The 23366-nt window shown below is 36.4% G+C and overlaps 1 protein-coding gene across 2 annotated transcripts in view; it reads right to left on the reverse strand.

Moving 5' to 3' along the window:
- GPR158 (G protein-coupled receptor 158) overlaps nucleotides 1-23366 on the reverse strand; it is a 404908-nt gene that overhangs the window by 140697 nt on the left and 240845 nt on the right. For both annotated transcript variants that reach the window (XM_070601533.1, XM_008522783.2), the window contains one exon: nucleotides 10246-10469. In XM_070601533.1, the coding sequence (XP_070457634.1) occupies nucleotides 10246-10469 (224 nt within the window). The remainder of the gene's footprint in view (nucleotides 1-10245; nucleotides 10470-23366) is intronic.

The following is a 23366-nucleotide window of genomic DNA, read 5'->3' on the forward strand; positions in this document are numbered from 1 at the left end:
TCCTAGCAAATCCATTATATCTTGGATAGATATAGCAGTTCAGCATCTGTAGAAAGCTTGAATTTTAATATAATTCTTCCAGAAGTGGGCTATCCCTAGGCAAAAGTTTCATGGCCATGCATAGCACAAAGGCCCTCCAACATTCTACATCGGTAATTTTTCTTCCCTCACTATTTTCCCTGAGCCTGAAACTCCTAGACAAGGGCTGGCAAATATGTGGTACATGTGTCATGAGTGCTAGTACCTATGGCTGCTAAAGTTACCCAATAACAACCTTTCAGAATAAATCCATTCACCGCCTCAGAATCCTTTTTAACACAGTGCTCCAATAAATTAACAAGAGGTAGCAATCTCGTTTTGGCTCAAGTTCCATTCATCATTAGAACGACAATTAATCCTACTTAATCAGCATCTATATTTTAAATAGGAAGCCCTTAAAGGCTCAAAGCTTCCAAGATCAAAATATGTGAAGTCTCTAACACTTTGGGGGCCAGCCCTGGGGTCTAGTGGTTAAGATTCAGTGTGTTTACTGCCGCAGCCCAGGTTCATTTCTGGTCAGGGAACCACACCACCCATCTGTTGGTTGTCATACAGTGGCGGCTGCATGTTGCTGTGATGCTGAAAGCTCTGCCACCATATTTCAAATACCAGCAGGGTCCCCCATGGTGGACAGGTTTCAGCAGAGCTTCCAGACTAAAACAGACTAGGAAGAAGGACCTGGCCACCCACTTCTGAAAAAATTGGCCATGAAAACCCTGTGAATAGCAGCAGAGCACTGTCTGATACAACCACAGAAGGCGAGACAATGGCACAGAAAGACTGGGCAGCGTTCTGCTCTGCTGTACACAGGGTGGCTAGGAGTTGGAATCCACTTGAAAGCACTAACAAAACACTTTGGGGACAGTGGCAGTGACACTTGGAATAGGGATGCTTAGCACAAACTTCCTTGATCATACTCTGCCCTGCACCTAAATAATTGTAATGCTGGGGATTCTTATGTCCTAAAGAAGATCATTTGAAAGTTAATTCAGAAAGCATGATTATATGTATTTCTCTAACTTTCAAGACTACACTTCAAGTTTCTTCATACATATGTTTCAACACATTCCATGGAAAGGAAAAATTATACAAATAATATCAGGTGTCATGTTACAAAATCAAACACTTCATTATAAATGATATAACTTTTACTTAGTTCTTGTCTTCTTATCCCCTATAAGGACAAAAGCATAGAATTAAAAGTTGTGATACCGTATCCTTTGGTAACTGTTAGAATAGTCCAGAAACCCCTTCAATGAATGAGCCTTTACATACCTATAAGATACAAAAAATTCATCTCTCATTGGCTAGTATAATATGATCCCTATTTGAAGATTCAGTACTTCCCTGAACTGCTTACTACACTAATCAGGCTTGATTTTAGAGTATATACATCGTTATTGCTGTTGTGGTTGTTACTGTTCTCCAAACTGTTGGACCCACGAAAAGAGCTCTCTGGATCCAACGACACTTATGCCCACAATCCACTAGCCAGTGGAAAGATAGTCTCAGTGGTGCTAGCTGATCTTTCTACACAATTAATACATCAGATTAAGAATTTGAATCTGCCAGATTCAAAGAATCGTAAAATCTTAGTGCTTGAAAGTTCTTTAGAAGTTACTTCATCAAACCCATCATTTTAAAGAGAAAGGATAAATAGTTCGTAGCAGAATATTTAGTCTCTAAACTCCTGGGCCACAAAAAATAGATATTGAATAAAATGATTTTGAGTATAATCACAGCACTTTTCATTGGAAATTAGGTAAATATTTTATGAAAATTCATACTTTCCTCTATAATTACCTTAACATTGTTTTGCTATATTATCTACAAATCTATTTCTCCTCAAACACATCCTATAAGTGGAACAAGTGTATAAAATAATCCAATATAATTTATTAATGAAACTAATTCAAACATGTTCTAAATTTTCTGTTATGTTATTGAAACATGTTCCAACTCATTTGTCTTTTAGTAAGAGGTATGAAAATGTTATTGTTATGATATTGTGTGAAATTTTCTTAGTTCAATAGAATTAAAATATCTGATAAAGTTAAAGATCAATATCGTAGCCTTTAGAAAAACAGAAGTTGAGGGAAATGTCATCTATCATAAACCTACAGAATTAATAACATCATCCCATGTTGGGTGTAGCAGTTGGCCAGTACTGGAATGAGGATTAAGAAAAAAACTGTAAAATAGTATGGAACTTCTACAATACCCCTACATCTGCACTGAAGGTATCAGTTCTTGGCTTCTAAACATTCTGCCCCTTTTCATTTGTTATGCTCCATCTCCCTTCCATAAATGACAGAGAAAATGAAAAGCATGAAAGAGAAATATCAATTGTTAAGTATAAAATAAAAATCATAGACTTATTAATTGAGACTATGGAAGATAACGTGTGAGAGTATCCATTTAATTGAAGGACAACACAAATCACTAAATCTATTTGCAAAAAGTGATATATCACCATACTTAGGAATAAATTTAACAAGGAGACAAAAGATGTATACTGAAAATTACAAAACCTTGCTGAAAGAAATTGGAGATAAATAAGCAGAAAGACATCCTGTACTCATGGATTGGAAGACAATATTGTTAAGATGGTAATACTAGCCAAAGGGATCTACAAATTTAATACAGTCCTTATTAAAATTCCAACGATGTTTTGGCAGAAACAGAAAAATCTATCCTAAAATTCATACGGAATCTCAAGGGACTCCAAATAGCCAAAGCAATCTTGAAAAGAAGAGCAAAGATGAAGCATACTTCCTGATTTCAAAACTTACTATAAGGCTACAGAAATTAAAACAGCATGGTACTGGCATAAGGGGATAGACCAACGGAACATAATAAACCCTCATGTATATGGTCAAATGATCTCTGATAATGGTGCCTAGACCACACAATGAGGAAAGGATAGCCTCTTCAACAAATAATGATGGGAAAGCTAGGTATCCACACACAAAAGAATCAAGTTGGATCCTTACCTTACAGAATGTATAAAAATTAACTCAGAATGGATTGAAGACCTAAATGTAAGGCCTAAAACTATAAAACTCCTAGAAGAAAACACAGGGGGAAAGCTTCATGATACTGGATTTGGAAATGATTTCTCAGATATGACGTCAAAAGCATAGGCAACAAAAGAAAACATAGGTAAACTGGACTTTATCAAAATTAAAACCTTTGGGGCCAGACAGGTGGCGTAGCAGCTAAGTTTGTGTGCTCTGCTTCGGTGGCCCAGGGCTCCCTGGTTCAGATCCGAACTGTGAACCTCAACACTGCTTATCAAGCCATGCTGTGGCAGGTGTCCCACATATAAAATAGAAGAAGATGGGCACAGATGTTAGCTCAGGGCTAATCTTCCTCTAAAAAAAATTAAAAACTTTGGGGCATCAAAGAAAATTATCAAGAGAGTAAAAACAACTCACAGAATGGGAGAAAATATTTGCAAATCATATATCTGATAAGTGATTAAAATTCAGACTAAATAAAGAATTCCTACAACTCAACGAGGAAAAACCAAAAAACCTGATTCAAAAGTGAACAAAAGACTTGAGCAAACATTTCTGCAAAGAAAATATACAAATAGCCAATAAGCACATGAAAAGATGCTCAACTGTCACTAACTTTAGGAAAATGCAAATCAAAACCACAATGAGATACCACTTCACATTTTTAGGATGGCTACTTTAAAAAAACAGAAAACAACAAGTATTGGTGAGGATGTGAAGGAATTGGAACCCTCACGAACTGTTGGTGGAAATATCAAATGACCTGTCCTCTGTGAAAAACAGTTTGGCAGTTCCTAAAAAATTTAAACACAGAATGACCAAATGATTCAGTAATGCCACTCCTAGGTTATATCCAAAACATTGAATCAGGGATTCGAGCAGATACTCGTACAACAGTGTTCACAGCAGCATTAATTATAAGGGCCAAAGGTGAAAACAACTCAAAGGGCCATCAACAGGTGAACTGATAAGCCAAATGTGGTAAATACATACAGTGGAATGTTATTCATCAATGAAAAGGAATCAAGTGCTGACATCTGCTACAACATGGATGAACCTTTCAAACATTATGCTAAGTGAAATACGCAAGACACAAAAGGACAAACAGTGTATGATTGCATTTGTACGAAGAACCCTGCAAAGACAAATTTGTAGACGCAGAAAGCAGAAGAAAGGCTACAAGGGTCGGGGAAGGAGGAGTTGTTTAATGGGTACAGACTTCGGTTTGGGATGACGAAAAAGTTCTGGAAATGAATAGTGGTGAGGGTTGCACAATGATGTGAACGTACTTGTGCATGTCACTGAATTGTACACTTAAATACGTAAAAATGGTCAATTTTACTTTATGTATATTTTACTACAATAAAAAAGTGTTATGTTTCCCTTTATTTCATCAAAATAGGCATTAAACATCACAATTAGGCAAGTGGAATTTCATTAAAAAATCAGTCACACTCTATATTAAAACATCTAATTTTCCAAACCAAAAATGAGCAATTATAAAATCCCTTGTCAATTAATTTCTAATTAAAAAAAAGAACTATTACAGGAATGGCAAGGAAAATGCAAACCACAATATTTTCACTTTAAAAAACGACTATCACTTTTTTTCCAAACTACTAAGCTCAAACAAAACATGCTAAAATTTACTAAGAACGAATCAAGCAATATATTATTTTCAGAAGTGCAATAAGCTAATGTTCCTTCCAGGGTATCTTCTCTCTTTGAAATTATCATTCGAAAATAAATTGTACTAACACTTGACATTATTAAGGTGTAAGAAACCGTAATCTCTCTTCAGAATAGCTAACAAAAAATATGTTACTTGTCATAATATATGGTAAAAAACGTAGACATAATTTCAAACTAGTTAATATTCAAGACCTTTAAAATACTGTTTTAAAAATTGCCTGTTTTAGAAGAACTCACTGGGTTCGAAATCATTCACAGTTTACTGACAGATTTCATCTTTAACCCAGGGCACAAAGACAAACCTATGTAATTAGCTCCCTAAATGTTTGTGCAGAGTAAAACTAATTTGTTGTTTGTGGTGTTGCACTACAAGCGTCACCCCAAAATATAATGGAATCTAGTTTGTGCTGCTAAAAATAATAAAATGTTAAACTAACCTTTGTCCAACGATTGTTGGTACTTAACAACTACAAGGTAGATATTTTAGGCATGGGTCAACCTCATTTAACTAAATGTTCTCACAATTAGATTCTCTGGAAGAACCTTTCAACTGAAAGACATACATTTCTACATCACCTTATGTCTCCTGATACGATCACCAAGTATTTCATCTTAGAACAGAGATTTCTAATACCATTACAGCATATTTGCATGCTGTCTAAATGTACAGGATCAGTAGCTGGGTTTGACACTGCCATCACTTTTCCTATTTTTTACTTGCCAATGTGATTATTTCTGTCAATTCACAGAAAAAGTCTAAATTAAATAAGAGGCCTAAGTTCCCAAATGACCCATTTCTAACAGCCCTAAATGAAGTATAGCCCATACACTAAAAGCATTTAAGATGTTACATACCATGAATTCTGGTGAAACTTGATTAAAGCACCTGGTTCACATGCAAGAGAATGAGGAAAGAGCCTCCGATTCTAACTCGGGCTCCTTCTCTAACCGCTTGTTCTGGGCCCTCTCTCAGGGTGTCTCCTTGTAGATGGGAGAACGGACTTCTCTCAGGTCCGCACTGAGCAGATGTCTTGGCCTTCCTAGTGCATGTGAGTTCTCTCCCCAACTTGGCTCACTGTTATGTCATAGCACATGGCTTCTCACTCAATAGAAATAAGGAGTGGAACTTGAACCCTTCTAGAAAGGGCAATGAGACAGATAAATAGGTAAATAAACTACAGTTTAGTTGTACACTTAATCACTCTTACAAAGGACAAAAGGCCACATGTAAATAAATGCATAGTAAATGCTTTTTGAGAATGATTATCAGCAGGGAAATATGTGTGTAATTGCACATGTGTGTGAATGGGCACTTGTGGAGCTTGGGTATTTGAAAGATTTTATTTTTTTAAACTGAGACCAATTAAGTGAAACTGTCTGGCTTACAGTTTAGCATTCCTTCCACTCCTTCATGATCAAGAGATAGCCAAGAAAAAGAAGTTTGTACCACAGGTGTTTCGTTCATTCCAGCCACCTAAAAATCTATTACGATTAGTATAAGATGACTGTTTACAAGGATAAAGACAAGTTAAACGAATTCACTGGTTAGAATCTCACTGCCCACTTCAAACAGGCATGGTTAGATTTTCCAACACCTTATCTTTTAAACTTAAATCTCATACTTTGCCCCTAACATGGGAAGCATACATGGATTATTAATTTTACAAAGAAGTGTAAAACAATATAACAACAAAAGACAAATGCCTAGTAAGGAATTTTACATGAATTATCTCATTAATGCTTCAAAATGATCCATAAGGTAAGTAATATTTAAACTCTTTTTAAAAAAATTTATAACATGGGCTGGCCTGGTGACATAGCGATTAGGTTCGTGTGCTCCACCTTGGTGGCCTGGGGTTCTCAGGTTCAGATCCTGGGCATGGACCTATATACCTCTTATCAAGCCATGCTGTGGTGACATCCCACATACAAAATAGAGGAAGATTGGCACAGACGTTAGCTCAGTGACAATCTTCCTTAAGCAGAAATAAGAAGATTGGAAACAGATATTAGCTCAGGGCCAATCTTCTTCACCAAAATATATATATATATATATATATATATATATATATATATATATATAAAAACAGCTCTATTGAGATATCATTCATAGACTTTAGTATTCATCCTTTTAAAGTGTACAAAACAGTGGCTTTTAGTATACTGACAGATTTGTGCAACTATTACCATAACCTAATTTTAGAAAAGTTTCATCACCCCAAAAAGAAACCCTGAATCCATTAGCAGTCACATCCTATTATTCCCTCCTTGCACCCCTGGCAAGCACTAATCTTTTCTCGATGGATTTGCCTATTCTGGACTTTTCATATAAGTGTAATTATATAGTACATGATCTTTTATAACTGTTTTCTTTCACTTAGCATGTTTTCAAGGTTCATCCATGATATAGCATCTATCAGTATTTCATTCCTTTGTATTGATAAATGATATTCCATTATATGGATATATACATTTTATTTATCCATTCATCAACTGATAGAAATTTGGGTTGTTTCCATTTTTTGGCTATTATGAATACGCTGCTATGAGAATTCGTGTGCACATTTTTGTGTAGACACGTTTGCAATTCTCCTGGGTACATACCTAGGAGTAGAATTACTGAGTCATATCGTAACCTTACGTTTAACTTTTTGGGGGACTGCCAAATTGTTTTCCAAAGTGGCTGCACCATTCAACATCCCGACAGCAATGAATGAGAGTTTGCATTTCTTCACATCTCCAGCAACACTTGCTATTGTCTGTCTTTTTTATTTGTAGCTATGCTATCCTGTGTTGTGGGCCTGACTTGCATTTTCTTAATAATTAATGATGTTGAGCATCTTTTCATATGGTTATTGGTCATTTGTAATCTTTTTTGGAGAAATGTCTATTCGGACCCCTTGCCTGGGGATCTTTTTAAATTGGATTGTCTTTTTATTGTTTATTATAAGTATTCTTTATATATTCTGGATATTAGTATGATTTGCAAATATTTTATGCCATCCTATAGGTTATATTTTTACTTTTTTGAAGATGCCCTTTGAAGAACAAAAGTTTTCAATTTCGATGTAATCCAGTTTATTGATTTTTTCTTTTGTCATTGCTTTTGATGTCATATATAAGAAACCATTGCCTAACACAAGGTCACGAAGATTTATACCTATGTTTTCTTCTAACAAAAGTTTCTTAGTTTTGGCCCTTACATTTGTGTGTATGACCTATTTTAAATTAATTTTTGTATATGATATGTTAACCCCATTTTATGGAGGAGAAAACTAGGCAAGGTGAGGCTGAGCAATTTTCCCAGAGTGTCACCGTATCCAAGGGGCCAAGATAGGATTCAAATCTAAGCAATGTGGCTCCAGAGTCTGCACACTTACCCATATTTCGCTACTTTTTTTTATTGCAACTAACTTCTTTTTCTTCCGTCAAAATAGATGTAAAATTGATAAGTTATGTGGTTTTTGTTCTTTTAATTATTAGTGTGTAGAGAATATAATGAGAAGCTCATAAGGAGAACATCAATATTGCTCCAAAAGGCATCATTAGGTTTCTGCTTTATCCGAAGAAACGTCCAAAGACACACGAAAACTTTAAAAAGCAAAACTAAAGTCCACATGCTATAAATATGCAATCTCTTTACTGAAAATAGTTTATCGCTTTAGCAATTAATCCATTGCTTTTGATAATTGAAATCAGAAGAGAAAATTTCACCAATGTCACCTTTCCTCGATATATCAGATCTATGCTCACTGACTTTATTAAATTATTTCCTAAAACTATCCCCACTTGTCTTACATCACAGTCTGTGAAAACTGATTCTTCAAAACCTGACCATCTTAAAACTACATAATGTCTAATTTATCTATTCCAACTAGTTTGTGTCTACAGGAATGGCACCAAGTTACATGTAAAGGTATCTATTCTCATGATAGCCCCAGGAAGCAGCACTTCACATGAAGCTCTAGAGAAATCTGAATGGTTAATAACTTTGAAAATGTTAAATAACAGTAACGTAGATTAAGACATTAGTCTAGACAGAATCATCTCAGTTTTCTTAATATCCAATGAAATATTCTACTCATCATATATCACTAACTCCATTTAGCACACCAATCATTAATGATTAAAATCAATAAAAATTCATAAAGAACTATGTGCTATCCACTGTGTAAATGACTTACGTTACACAGAGAAATTTCAGAGCGGTTTATCAAATAGACCTTTCGAGTCTACCTGTTCTATCAGTGACAGGCTTTTAAGAAACCAAAATTCTATCAAGACAACAGTGGTTAGATATTTCCCAACTCCAGTTGCTGGCTACTTTACTATACATACAATTTAGCACATTTTATTGCAAAAGAAAGACAAGTACTAGTTAAATAAACAGCAATCTGCCTATTTGCACTTTCTTGCTGACTTAAAGGTTGATTTTAATCTGTGTTGCATGCTTCTGTTAATGAAACTGTCTATTTAAAATAACTACTAAAGGGTATAACACTAATATAATGGACACAGGCTCCTAGAATCTCAGCAGAGGTCTGCTGTTCTGGTTGTTTAATGTTAATTCGGGCCTTTGTAAGAGATGCCATTCACAGATAGTTGTTTTCCTTTTATAATTTCTAATGGGAACACTTTATACTCGCAATGAGCTCTGTAATCTAAACCAATCTGCACAACTTTGCTGCTATGAAGGGGTCATTTGAATTTAGAAAAGGTGGAAACCTGAGGCTTTGTTTTCTTTCCAATGGCACAAATAAGTTTCCACAAGCAACAGAACCACAATTCTGACACAACACTGGCTACATTTAATTAACTGGGTGACCAGCTGAAGACAGCTCCCCAGCAAGCTTTGCCCTGAACATTTTAGCATTTCGTCCACCCCTGCCTGAGAAGCATACAAATGCTTCTACTACCCTTTGATTTCTCAGAACAGCACCCAAGGACGGGCACTCTCAAAAGCCATACAAGTTCTTTGCAGGATCACTATTATCCTGGGATACTGATGTAAGACCAAATATAAGGTCAGGAATAAATTCATTCTTCAAAGTATAATGTGCTCAAAAATAGTCAAGTCCATTTACTATCTTCAAATATGGCTAGGAGAAATGAAAATGAAATATAACAAACATCACAAAGCTTTCTAGATATGAAAAATTAACAATATATTGTATGGGCAGAATAAGTTCTCCCAGAGGCCAAAGGGATGATGTAAAAGACAGTCCTTCAGGGCAATGAAGTATTCAAGCTCCAGGCTAAATAGGGAGAAACATTCCGTAGAAGAAAATGTTATGATAAAGTTTCATATTTTTAATCCCAATTTCTCCTGGGAAGCTAAAGAACATAACTTTTATACTCAAGTCCAATCATATTACAGAAAGACTTCTGCTTAATAGAGAAGCAATTGAGACTTGGAAAAACTCTATTTGCTTAAAAAAAGAAGAGGTCACTTCAGAATAAAAAGGAAGATCATGACCAGGGTACCTGGGTTTACCTTTGCTTTGCGAAAGTGGTAGACTACCAGCATGCTAGCGAAGTCGAGCAGCATACACAGGGCTTGGAAGGAGATGATAGCGAGTCGCAAGTACTTATCCTCCTGGACAAAGCAGGGGCTGTCATCAGCACAGTAGGGGCAGCCTTCCCTGCAGGGTAGGCAGACAAGGGCTTCTTCTGACAGGTCTTTTGCACCTCCTGCAAAATGGTGATCCGGACCCCTTCCTGAAAGTTCCAAATAAAACCAGTGTCATTGCACCTCTGAGATAGGTGAGACAGTACAGAGTCAAAATACATCCCCACCTTTTCATTCCTTTTCCTTTTTGTTAAAGACCTTTTGTCAACCTTCTTGCTAGGGGAGAGTCACTTTGCCTTGAGACTCAAACAAAATTCTTTTAACCCCTTTGGTTTTAAAAAGTTGTCATTCAGAATAATTGAAAAAAATTAGCAAAAATAGAAATAAAACCCCTCAAAAGCAGGGAACAGTTTTTTAAGTCTTTTATTTCATTATCCACCACTCACCAACTGATACTCCCTATGTCACAGATCATATTCCATGAATATTTGTTAAAGAATCAATCAGAAGGAAGGATAACAAAGTCCTGTATTTCCTGTACCAAGTAAATATATACAACACTTTTGGAACTTCTTGACCTAGATGGCACGGAATCCAAAATAAGGCTTTGATTGCTCCTTAATTCAACAGGGATCTCATGTACCAAGTTCATTAGGTCTAAATTGGATAAAATGGTACTTAATCGACAGTTGTTCAGTGTGCAACTGCCTAATGATGGTACATCCTTTGCCCAGAGTACAATCCATACTTACAGGCTATCATGTAATTTCCCACTTTGCATACCCATAGGACATTTCAACACTATTAACCAACTGCTGCTATTGATCGTCCCTTTAATTTTAGATTCTTCTGTCTCAGTTATCAAACTTAACTTGGCTCTGAAGCCCAATAGGTAAAGATTCTCTTCAATTGTTGAGTTGAGTTTAGCATTCACAAATATCCAATTAATAACATATACTAAAAAAACCCATTTCTAACTCTTACCTCAATATGAAAGACATTAGTGAATATATAACCAGTTTAATATACAACACAACCACATGGTTCAGAATGTAACACAACCTTGATTGATTGAGGAATTCTGGAAAGAGGCTGCTCTGGTTAACAGCATTTTTTTTCCTTTTTTTTAAAAAAGATTGGCACCTGAGCTAACAACTGTTGCCAATCTTCTTTTTTTTCCTGCTTTTTTCCCCCAAATCCCCCCAGTACACAGTTGCATAATTTTTTTAGTTGTGGGTCCTTCTAGTTGTAGCATGTGGGACGCTGCCTCAGCATGGCCTGATGAGTGGCGCCTTGTCCCCGCCCAGGAGTCAAAACAGTAAAACCCTGGGCCACCGAAGTGGAGTGTGCGAACTTAACCACTCAGCCACAGGGCTGGCCCCTGGTTAACAGCATTTTAGTAACACAAAGTTTAACAGAAAGTGTTTATTACTTTCAACTCTTTTGGTGCAGGTTCACAATCTTTCTAAAATGTATTTATTTGCTTTCCTTCCTTACTAAACAAAATAGACAACTCACTTGACCACGTGGGTCTTAGCTTACTTATGTATGAAATGTGAATTGCTGTGGAGATTAAATCAGATAATGTATATAAATCACATGCCTAGCTTTCTCTTCTTCTTCAAATATAGGAGATCCAAAGAGGAATTAGGAATCCATTGGCATCTTAAAGAAAAGTACTACTGCTCAAAAACATGGAAGTTTTTGTCAGAGAAAGAACCTAGAGAGCTCTGGGACTAGATAAGTAATAATGATTAGGGAATGCAAAGAGGAAGAAGCCAGACAGGTAGAAGTTTTTATAATGTCATTAAAGAAAACTGGCATTTACTGGAACATGCTAGAATATGATCAAAGATGATGACTGAGGAAAGGCTATGAAGTTTAATGATTACTTTTCCTTTATTGACCTTTAAGACAGTAGTTTCCAAAGAGCGGTAGAGATTCAAATTAGGTTGTCAGGGCTTAAGAAATAAATATGTAATAAAATAGAATATTATATCAATAAATGTTCCATTGAATGAAAAAGCAAGAAAAGCTCATGGTTAACAGAAAAAATGATGGAGAAGAAAGATTTGGGTTTTGTGTTTTGTTTTCCTCTACTACAGGTGAGATATGAACATAACTGTAGTCAGCAAAGGGAGGCATTGGAAATTAAGGAAAGATATCAGAAGACTAGTAAAGAAGGGACTTGAGAAGTTGGACTGGATGTAATCAAGAGCATAATTGGAGAAATTAACTCTAAGAATAATTGATGTCTCTTCTTCTAACATTGGAAAGAAGCAGAAGTGGATTAAAGAATTTTTTAAAGGATTTTTTTTTTATACAGGGGAGGAATCAATTTGAAGTAGAGAAGAATGAAAAAGTGAAAGTCAATCTTGCAAAGTCTTTTACTTCTCAACAACTCAGGTAAGAAGATGTGTTGAGAATGAAGGCCAGTTTTGAAAGTGAACACATGAAAGATTAAGGCAGCAATATGATACAAGATGACTAGTAGGATTACGTGACAGGAAAAGAATCCAGTTAGGGTAAGATGGTATGGTCAAACAATTAGTCTAGATAGTTGTTTGATAGTTGTTTGATGTTCTATAATTATCAATAACATAGAAACAAATGGGGAGGATAGAGCAGTTGAGGAGAGAGAATAGAGAAAGAGGATTGTGAGCACGGCATTGCAGGAAAAGAGAGAACGCCAATACAAGGCTGTGTAATGGCGCTGCGGCCTTCACTCCCTCAGGGTAGCCGGTGCTCAGTCCTCCACCACTTGGGAGGTCCCCAAGTCTGAGTCAACTTAAGGGATTAAAGAAGGAATCATTTCACCATCATCAACCTTACTCATTGATCAAGAATGTCCTCCAGAGACATTAACTCCGGTATATTTCTGGGTTATACACTCATTAATCCAGAGCAGGTTCCTGCATCCTGTGTCATGACTTCAGCGGTGCTTGTAGCAGAACAGAATTAGAAGCATGGTACGAGGTTCCCATTTGAGGAAAGGCACAATACAACTGCACTCATGCCAAGCTGTCCGAAGCTTTCAGTCACAGAGTGGCTAGAGTAAGGGTGGAGCCAAGTGGCATTTGAAGGGATGAAAAACAGGTATCTAAGATAGGTACAAACTTGAGGAATGAGAGTGCACACAAGTCAAATGCTAAGAAGTATGAAAGCCTAGGCTACTAAGAAAATAATGTATTCATTAACACTTTAGCACAAACTGGATAGTCATATAAGGGAAGTCAGAAAGGGTCACTGTACTGAATAAGATAAAGAAAGCTGTCAAGGATTCAGATGGTCTGATGAGGGTGACAAAAACGGCAGGAGCTCTAAGATCAGATTTGGGAGACAGAGTCAGGATTTCCCCTTCTGGCCAAGATGGAAGAATAGGGATTGAGTTTACTTTTCCACCAGAAACAATGAAAAAAATGGACAAAATATTAAAAAGTAATGGTTTTATAGACACTGGACATCTGGCAGTAAAGGACAGTGATTCCTAATAAGTGCAAACACTCCTCAAACCAACCAAAGTACCACAAACAGAGTCACAAAAAAAGTTAAACTAGTAAAGAAAAAGTATTTACAGAGGATCTTTGTTTTGTGAAACAGTCCTTCTTAACCCAATCTTTGCTTTCTTGGTTGAGCTAAATAGGCAGACATTTCTCATTGGTTTAAGAAGCTCCTGGCTGCCTATAAGCCAAGCAGTAGACACTATTTATGTACAATACAAATTAAACTTGAAATTTCACTCATATCTGCAGAGGTATAACTCTCCAGATGGTATTTAGCACTTTGGATCCCTCAAACCTGAGAAATACTACAGTATCGTAACTGCTTTCACTATTTGAGCTTGTTAAGTTTTGTAACATATGACCACGGAAAGCAGTTGCCATGATACTTTAGCTACATTTGACAAGTCCTTCAGCTTTGTAAAATTTTCAATCATTTTTAACCAAACAAAACTGGGGTATTCCTCTTTGCTTAGAACCAAATCTATGGTTCACTTCCAGTAAATGTAGAAAACCTAATCTTATCCCTTGACTTTTTTCATGACCATTATTTTACTTTTGCCCGGTTTCCTCCTATTTAATTGTTATTCGGTTGCATAGTATATATTTCTGTAAGGCGTTCCAAATCATTTTTGGAATGAGGTACGAGATAGAAAGACCTGGGAGAATACAGCATCTGACAGAAACAAATTATTATTCAATTCAACAACTGTTTCCTGAGTGTCCAATTACATGTCAGGCACTGTTTCAGTGGGATAAATCAGTGAACAAAACAGACAAAGATCTCTGTGCCTGTAGAATTTATGTTCTGCTGGTGGAAACAGATACAACCAATCAACGTAATAGGTAAATCATATCATATGTTAAAACTGAGAAGTGCCAAGAGGAAAAATAGGGGTGGGAGCTGCTAGGGGTGGGAGCTGCAATTATAAATAAAGGGGTTAGGGTAGAGTTCATCCTAAAGGTGATATCTGAGCAAAGATATGTAGCAGGTAAGGAAGTCAGCCATTCTGACTTATGAGTGAAGAGAATTCCAGGCAGAGGAGACAGCTCATACAAAGGTCCTGAGGTGGCAGCAACCTGGCATATTTGAGGACGTGCAAAGAGGTTAGCGTGTCTAGAGTGGATTGAGTGCGGGGCAGTTGGGGAAGATGAAGTCAGAGAAGTAATAAGGGCCAGATCATAAAGGGCTCTGCGGGCCAGTGTGGGGACTTGGATCCTACCCCCAGTAAAACAGAGAGCTGTGGCAGGGTTTTGAGCAGGGGAGTGACGTGACATGCCTTATGTCATTAAGGGATTACTTTGGTTGTGTAGAGAATATACCGCAGGGGATAAGGGTAGAAGCAGGGAGACTAGTGAGGAGCTATTGCAGTAATCCACGTGAGACTTGACAGTGCGTGGGACCACAGCATAACAGTCAAAAACGGCTAAATTTAGGTATAATTTGAAGGTAGAGTTGACAGGATTTTCTGATGAGTTCTCTATAGAATGAGAGAGAAAGAAAAGAGTCAAGGACGACTCCTATGTGTTTGATAGGAACAAGTGGAAGGATCAAGTTACTATCAACCGAGATGGGGAAGAGAAGTTTTTGGAGAAGATCATAAGTTCAAGTTCAGTTTGATCATTTCAGTTTGAGGATGTCTACTAAGTGATGATGGCAAATAGGCATCTTGATATGCAAGTCTGGAGTTTGGAAGAAAGGCCTGCACTGAAGATAAAGATATAAAGGTCATGGGCACTTAGATAGCATTTAGAATCACGAGACTGGATCAGATCACCAAGAGAATGAGTGTAGATAGGGAAGACTCCAAGGGCCAATATTAATTCCAATCAAAATCCTTAATCACAAGAAAGTTTTCCTGGCTATGACTGATTTTTTTTTTTTAAAGATTGGCACCTGAGCTAACAACTGTTGCCAATCTTCTTTTTTTTTTTTTCTTTTTTTCCTCCCCGAATCCCCCTCAGTACATAGTTGTATATTTTAGTTGTGGGTCTTTCTAGTTGTGGCATGTGGGATGCTGCCTCAACACAGCCTGATGAGCGATGCCAAGTCCGCGCCCAGGATCTGAACCAGTGTAACCCTGGGCCGCTGAAGCGGAGCGTGCAAACTTAACCACTCGGCCACGGGGTCGGCCCTATGACTGATGGTTTTAAAGAGTATTGCATTATTTCTTTGCATAGCTGCAAATGCAAAAAGGTTTAACAGAAAAGCAAGCAAGCAACCAACAAACATTTTCTCTGTATTTTTAAATGTGACTAACCACTATCAAAGAGCTAAAGCTGCTGTCTTGGTTCGGGTCCCCCAAAAGCAGAGCCTGAGATAAGAACCTGGATATAGATTTGGGAGGTGATTCCCAAAAACAGGAGTGAAGGATGAAGCAGAGTGAGACAGGGAAGAAAAGGCAATAAAAAGTACATTAATGAGTTGGATATCACTGCAGGCAATACGGGCTCAACCTTCCTGGGAGCTCTCTAAAACATACAATGTGTCTCTCCAAAGGACGGGAGGCTGGACCATTTATGCAGCAACTACCAATCCCATTGGTTGATAGTTGTTCCCAGGGGACTTCAATTTCTCCACGCTCCTGGACAAGGGCTGAGCAAACTTAGAGAGCTTCCGAGAAAGCTTGAGGCAGAAAAGGAAAGACATTCTCAGGGCACTTGAGGTGAGAAACCAGCAGCATGCCCAGCAGCTATCATAGTGGCTAAAATCTGAAGTGTGTCAAAAGTATGTGATGCAGGACACAAAAAAATTTATGATAGCTTCTAAGTTCCAAAATCTGCTGTTTCTGGCACCACTCAGCACACAGTTTGAATGGTGCCCCCTAGATTTGAACAACATGTTAACCATACGCTGGACACAGAGAGGTGAACAAGCCTGGGACCTGGTAGGTCACACAGATGACTCTAGTTATGTTAAGTACTTTCCTATACATTCACAAAGCAACGTACTTTGTAGTAGTGGTTCATCCTTGCCTGTGGTCCTTTTCTTTCCTTTATATTACTATGCTCCATCAATTTGTTAAAGATAACAAGAACACTATTGCATTTATTTTTTTATTTTTTGAGGAAGATCAGCCCTGAGCTAACATCTGCAGCCAATCCTCTTCTTTTTGCTGAGGAAGACTGGCCCTTAGCTAACATCCATGCCCATCTTCTTCTACTTTATATGTGGGATGCCTACCACACCATGGCTTGCCAAGCGGTGCCATGTCTGCACCTGGGATCCGAACCGGCGAACCCCAGGTCCTGAAGCGGCACGTGCGCAATTAACCACTGTGCCACCAGGCCGGCCCCATAAACTATTGCATTTAAAGATAGAACCCCCTCCAGTTCACTTTTTGTTATGCAGATTGTAACCAAATCATAGTATGGTGACATACTCTAATCAGCTGGGTTGATTAAACTACCCAAATAGGGTTGTTAAGATCTGGAGGCCCAATAAGATTAACTTATGGCCAAAGGAACAACCTTAATTTCATGTTAGCAAAAAAAATGGCAAAACAGTTTCTCTCCTCAGATTTTGCCAAATTCAACAACTGATACTTGTAGAGTATTGTAAAAGACCCATAAGACATTCCCTAAGAGTCTAAACATTTGGGTTTAAGATCAGTTATTTGTTTCCTCTCCATAAGACATATCCTAGGATAAAAAAAGAAAAAAGAAAAAATTTTCTTCTGCAATTGAAAATGGAGTACATTCTTTCTGAAATTTATTTTGTGTGTATTAAACTGATATAATTGACAAAAAATTAGGCTCTCTTCTTTCCTTCTTTCCCTTACTGTAAAATCTCGTGCCTAAATCAGACTTAGATATATCATTTCTGCATTATGATAGAAAGATATATATTTCTTTTACTAAGCCAATTATGTTGCTCATGGATCTTTCCTAATTAGGCTCCCTCTACATTGATATATTTTGTTACTTATGTAAATCAAGGTTCTTTCATAGTGATCACAATTTCTCCCAATTCTTATTTACTGGGAAGACTGAGTTACTTGTCTACATTCAACCTATTGAAGCAGAGAATGGGAGGAAGAATTCAGGAAGCCACGAGTCTCAGACAGCCCTGTTGAATAGTCCATTCCTGCTGTCCAAAGCTGGACGTAAATGCACCCACCCTACCCCATTATTCTTCTCACCAACTTTTTATCCAGAGATCCACAACAACACAGAGAGCGTCTCATAACTCATCTACTCTTTGTTCCCTTCTCTTCCTGAGGCTCCAAGCCCTTGTGACTATCTTTATGTACTCTGCTTACTGCTAGAGTTCCACAGATCTATATTCTGTACCCAAATAAACTATGAACGCTCTAAGAATAGAATAATGGTTTTATATCATTATTTTCCAACCTAGATTAAAATAACACAAGGCCCAGTATATTGGGCCATAAAATACAATCATGAGTGCAGGACATACAGCAGAAAAAGCCCATGCAATCCATTATCTTCCTCAGGTAGGACTAAAATAATAGTTAACAGCTATTATGTCTACTGAACTAGTAGCAGCTAGATATAAGGTTGGAATTGACGTAACTACAACCATTCTATATTTCTTGATATAAGTAATACTAAATTACGTTGGTTAGATGAATGCTTCAATATTCACGGATAAAGGCAATTTGTTAGAGAATAAATCATGATCACATTTTATTCTCTGTGCTCGGAAGTATCACAAGATCAACTCACAAATGTCAACTAGTGAAGGGTGATCATGAGAAACTTGCTCTTTAATAATTAACGATGAAAAATCGTGAGGTTCTTTAAGCAACATAAAGTGGTAAAATGGAGAAAAGGCAAAACTGAAAGTCAGAGATCTGATTTCTAAAGCTCAAAAAAAGCCAGGATTAAGCATAGAGCTTTCTACATTCAGTGTTCCCTGTAGAACTCAAAGCATGATTAAATAATCTTCTGGTTCCAAAAATATTTTATCAATTTATGCTGAATTTCTCTGTCCAGGACAAGGGAATATGTGCAGCTAAGAGAAATCATACTACCACTAAATAATAATAAGAGGCTTTTTGTTAATCTACTGAATGGAAATGTAAGTTTATAACGGTTTAAAATTTTACGTTTGTGTAGGACAAGGGCCATGATTTATATACTTCTTTATACACTCAGCACTAAACAGAATATTTTGTATATATTGGATACTCAGCAAATAATTGCTAATGATGCAAGTGCTCCCCAAAAGAATAAATTAACTTATCTGTAATAGAAATGTGTGGTTGAAAATAACATTCAACTCAATAAATCTTTCTTCATGCTCACAAACCATGTGTGCCTAAGAGTGTATTCAAAACGGTATTTTTCAAGATGCTAGATATAACCTGGAAAAATATGTTAAGAATATAAGTTATTACAGGTGTCTTTAGAACCTATAGGAAAATGTGTTTAGAAATCATCTTGGATGATAATTTGGTTTGGAAATTTCAGTTCTGAGCAACTTGAAACATCCTCCATGCACAGAATCCCAATCTGCTTTGCTAAAGCTTGAAAACGAAGATGATACTTGGAACTTTCAGATAAAAGAAATACTTCCTGAAGACAAGTGACAAAAAGAAAGAGCTATTAGCTTTGACAATAGCAGCTTTTCAGTTCATTATATGGGTGATCAAGTACGCTGCTTTGAGCAAAAATACAGAGAAGGACATTGGGAGAAGGTTACAGTGGCATCACAGGACGTCTGAGGAATCTAAAACATTCACCTGTAAACAAGAGCCTGGCAAGACAAATTGTGGCAATTTGGGAACAGTATGTTAAACCATTTGCTTACCTTAATTTTACTACATTGACATCAGAAACACACAAAACCTCTGGACATTTTTAATATAAGAATAATTTTATATTTACATAAATTAGTAAAAATATAAAGTTTAGAATGTGTAAGTAAACCACAGTACATTTACTCAACGGAATTCTATGAGACTATTAAAATTATGTTCAAGAAAACTATGTATGATATTTAAGATGAATACAATACCAAGTTGGTAGAAAGATCACATATACATTTATATAAAAACCATAAAATTAAAGAATTAAATGACCAATAAATTTTCAAATGGCTTTTTAAATTCTACTTTTCTATACATTCCCAAGTTTCTTTAATGAAAATGTAATATCTTTATAATAAAAATACAAATATTTTAAAACCCTTTCCCTCTAGATATCAATGAATACCAAGGTGAATTTTTGATCCAAATCCCAAAGACCTAATTAACCCATCAATGCAGCAATTATTGAAAAATTTCAGACATCTCAATTAAAACATAGATAATGTTCTGAAAAGTAGATTTTTGTAGCTTTTAATTTTGATATAATTTGAAATGTACAGAAAAGCTACAAGAATAGTACAAAGAAATCCCATATATTCTTTACCCAAATTCACTAATTATTTACATTCTACAGCATTCACTTTATCATTCATATTCTCTGGATAGAGAGGTTTATAAATTTATATGCATACTATTTTTTCTGAACCATTTGAGAGCAACTTAGAGATACTGTGTCCCTTTACCCATAAAGACTTCAGTTTGTATGTCCTAGGAAAAAACCATTCTCATACAAAACCACATTGCAATTATCAAAGTTGGGAAATTTAATATTGATACAACATTTTTTATGAATAGTCTATATTAAAATTTCATCAATATTCAGAGTAACATCCTTTGTATCTATTTTTATCCATCCAGGATGAAATCCACGATCATGCATTTTATTTAGGTGTCATGTCTCATGTTTCTGATCTGGAGTATGGTTAAGACCATAAAGTATTTTTTCTAGTCTTCCAGAAAACTTTTCTGATCAGTTTGAGAATTTCGATGAGTTTCATTAAGGTTTTTGTTTCGCAAACAATGAATCAGAAAATTTTTAAGATTGTACCACATAGCAAACATACAACTGTTGAAAAATAAAATATATTAAATGCACATAAGTATTAAATTGTGTGCCTGTGTGTTACGATTGTACCACATAGCAAACATCCAGCTGTTGAAAAATAATGTATTCTAAATGCATATAATAAATATTAAATTATCTACCTGTAAGTTACTGTTGGCTACATTATTTTACATTGAATAGTAAAGTGCAATACTTTATTCTCCACCATTAAACCAGGAAATGGAGATGATTTCTTAACGAGTCCTTTCTTTTTTTTTCTTTAAAGATAGGCACCTTAGTTAACAACTGTTGCCAATCTTTTTTTTTTATTCTTCTCCCCAAAGCCCCCCAGTATATAGTTGTATATTCTAGTTGTGAGTGCCTCTGGTTGTGCTATGTGGGACACCGCCTCAGCATGGCCTGATGAGCGGTGCCATGTCGGCAGCCAGGATCCAGACCGGTCAAACCCCAGGCCGCCTAAGCGGCGCGCCCAAACTTAAGCCCTAGGGGGGAGGTCGGCCCCATGAATCCTTTATTTTTATGCTGTTCTTTTAAACTTTGCACTGCTTATTGCTATTCTAATACGATTAGAACAGTTAACACCATTAACAATGCTTTTAAAAATATTTCACCCCATTTGGGGATTTTTTAAAATCTTCTATTGAAATAAGTTAGACAATGCAAAACAACCAAAAAGAAAATGCAGAGATGCAGTTTTAAATAATTTGCCTAGACATCCTCTCACTTCAATAAATCTGAATTTCAGTTAATAGCATTGTCATTCCTTTCTAGCCATACCTGTTTCCACGAAAAAGTTTAGCGAAGAATAAACTGCATTATTCATTAATGAAAAGTTGTCCTTACAAACAGTTAAGTATTAATATCTTAAACTCTTCCTTTCAGCAAGGAATATCATCCCTTTTCCCTTGAAGGGAACTGCAAATGGAATTAGAAGGTCACATTAGAAAACTTATGCAGCAAAATTCTATTTGAATGCCTACTGCCAAAAACAATCACATTGTGTGCACATTGAGAAATTTGGTCATCCACCACAAAAAGTCAAGTGGCAATTTCAGTCTTTGCTGAAGAAACACTAAAACTTTCCAGAAATTTTCTTAAAATATCAGTTTTTTAGTTTTCTGAACTGAAGATTCAACTAATAAATGAATTAAAGGGGCACTTTTCTCCTGCTTCTCCCATTTTTTTTGATAAAAAAATACATCTTTCTTAATCTCTCAGACTGATATTTCCTTGGAATAAATTATAGAAGTATCAAACTGACGGATCAAAATGTATGCCCATTTTTATGACTTGTGGCACATATTATCAAAATGGGCCCCAGAAAGTTTTCTTCTCATATTTTATGGAAGAAAAATACCGAGTCTCTGATTTAGAAAAGAACGAGTTGAAGGAGGTAGATAGATTGAAGAAAATGTTATGTATTTCAGGTCTTCACAGTATAAACCTCACGGAGAAATATCACTGTAGCATTAAGGGTTTTGCTGATTAAGATTCTTAAGCACCCGTAGTACAAAACGGTGTTTTCACAAGAGCAAAAACATAGCATTTGGACATTTGCGTATCAGGATAGAAATCACGCCTACCCTTCAAGGGCAGTTAAACCTTAAAGCTCTTACCTCTGACATGACTTACTAATATTGGAAAGTGAGTTGTATTTTACTCAAGACTGCCCTCATTTGTCGTTTGTGGGTATTGCAATATGTTCTGAGAAGACATGAGGCTGTACTGAAAGCTTAGAATGCTCACTTATTTTACTTCTTTTTCTCCAGTTCCTAAAACAATGTCTGGCACATAGTCAGTGCTCGGTAATGTTTTTTGACAGATGGATTTTCAGACATACAAATCAATCAACAAACCAGTCAATCAAAGGTCCCTTCTTGGAGGTGTTGTGGCCCTCAGTGATAAGAACTGGTTCTGGCAGAGGAAGATAGAGCTTGGACCTTCTCAAATCCAGTCCCGTGTGCTTATACGTCACTACCCCCTCCTCCTTCCATTCCACAGGCGTGTGAGAAAAAGATGAGTCACAGATAATGAGCATAACTCAGCTGGAAGTAACAAAGAATTGAGTTGGACATCAAGAGTTCAGCATTAGCTCGAGGTAGGAATAATGCTCATCTGAAATCCTGATTAGGGTAAACATCTCCTTCCTTTCCATACACATATTTACTCTTTCATTGGAACTGAAGGGAACTTATTCATCAATCAATGTTTGGTATTATAATGCTGCAATGAGCTAACCACGGGAAGATATATTCACTTGTTATTTCATCTGTTTCGGATGATAAAGTAATGTGCCTCCAGTATTCAGCTTGATAAAATCACATCTGAAAATTAAGTGGAAAAGGTACCTGCACATGAGCAGCTCCAACGCATTCAGAAGATTTCTTTGAATATTTAGTTCAATATTTATAATATCCACAGGAGAGAAAGTCAGTAGACTGTGATTATACTTAGACTGCTATCCAAAACATTCCTATTGTTAGGACATGAATAGATATCTGCACATCCTAAAATCAGGTTTAGCTAATATACTTTCATATATTTACATCAGGAATGGCTAGCTGTAAAAATAAGTTCAAAATGAAGCCCAGTGCAAAAATTTAAAAATTTATATTCCCTCACTATGAATAGAGTCAGAGTTCAATC

The sequence above is a fragment of the Equus przewalskii genome, chromosome 30 (genome assembly GCF_037783145.1).
Source record: "Equus przewalskii isolate Varuska chromosome 30, EquPr2, whole genome shotgun sequence".
Classification (NCBI taxonomy): Eukaryota; Metazoa; Chordata; class Mammalia; order Perissodactyla; family Equidae; genus Equus; species Equus przewalskii.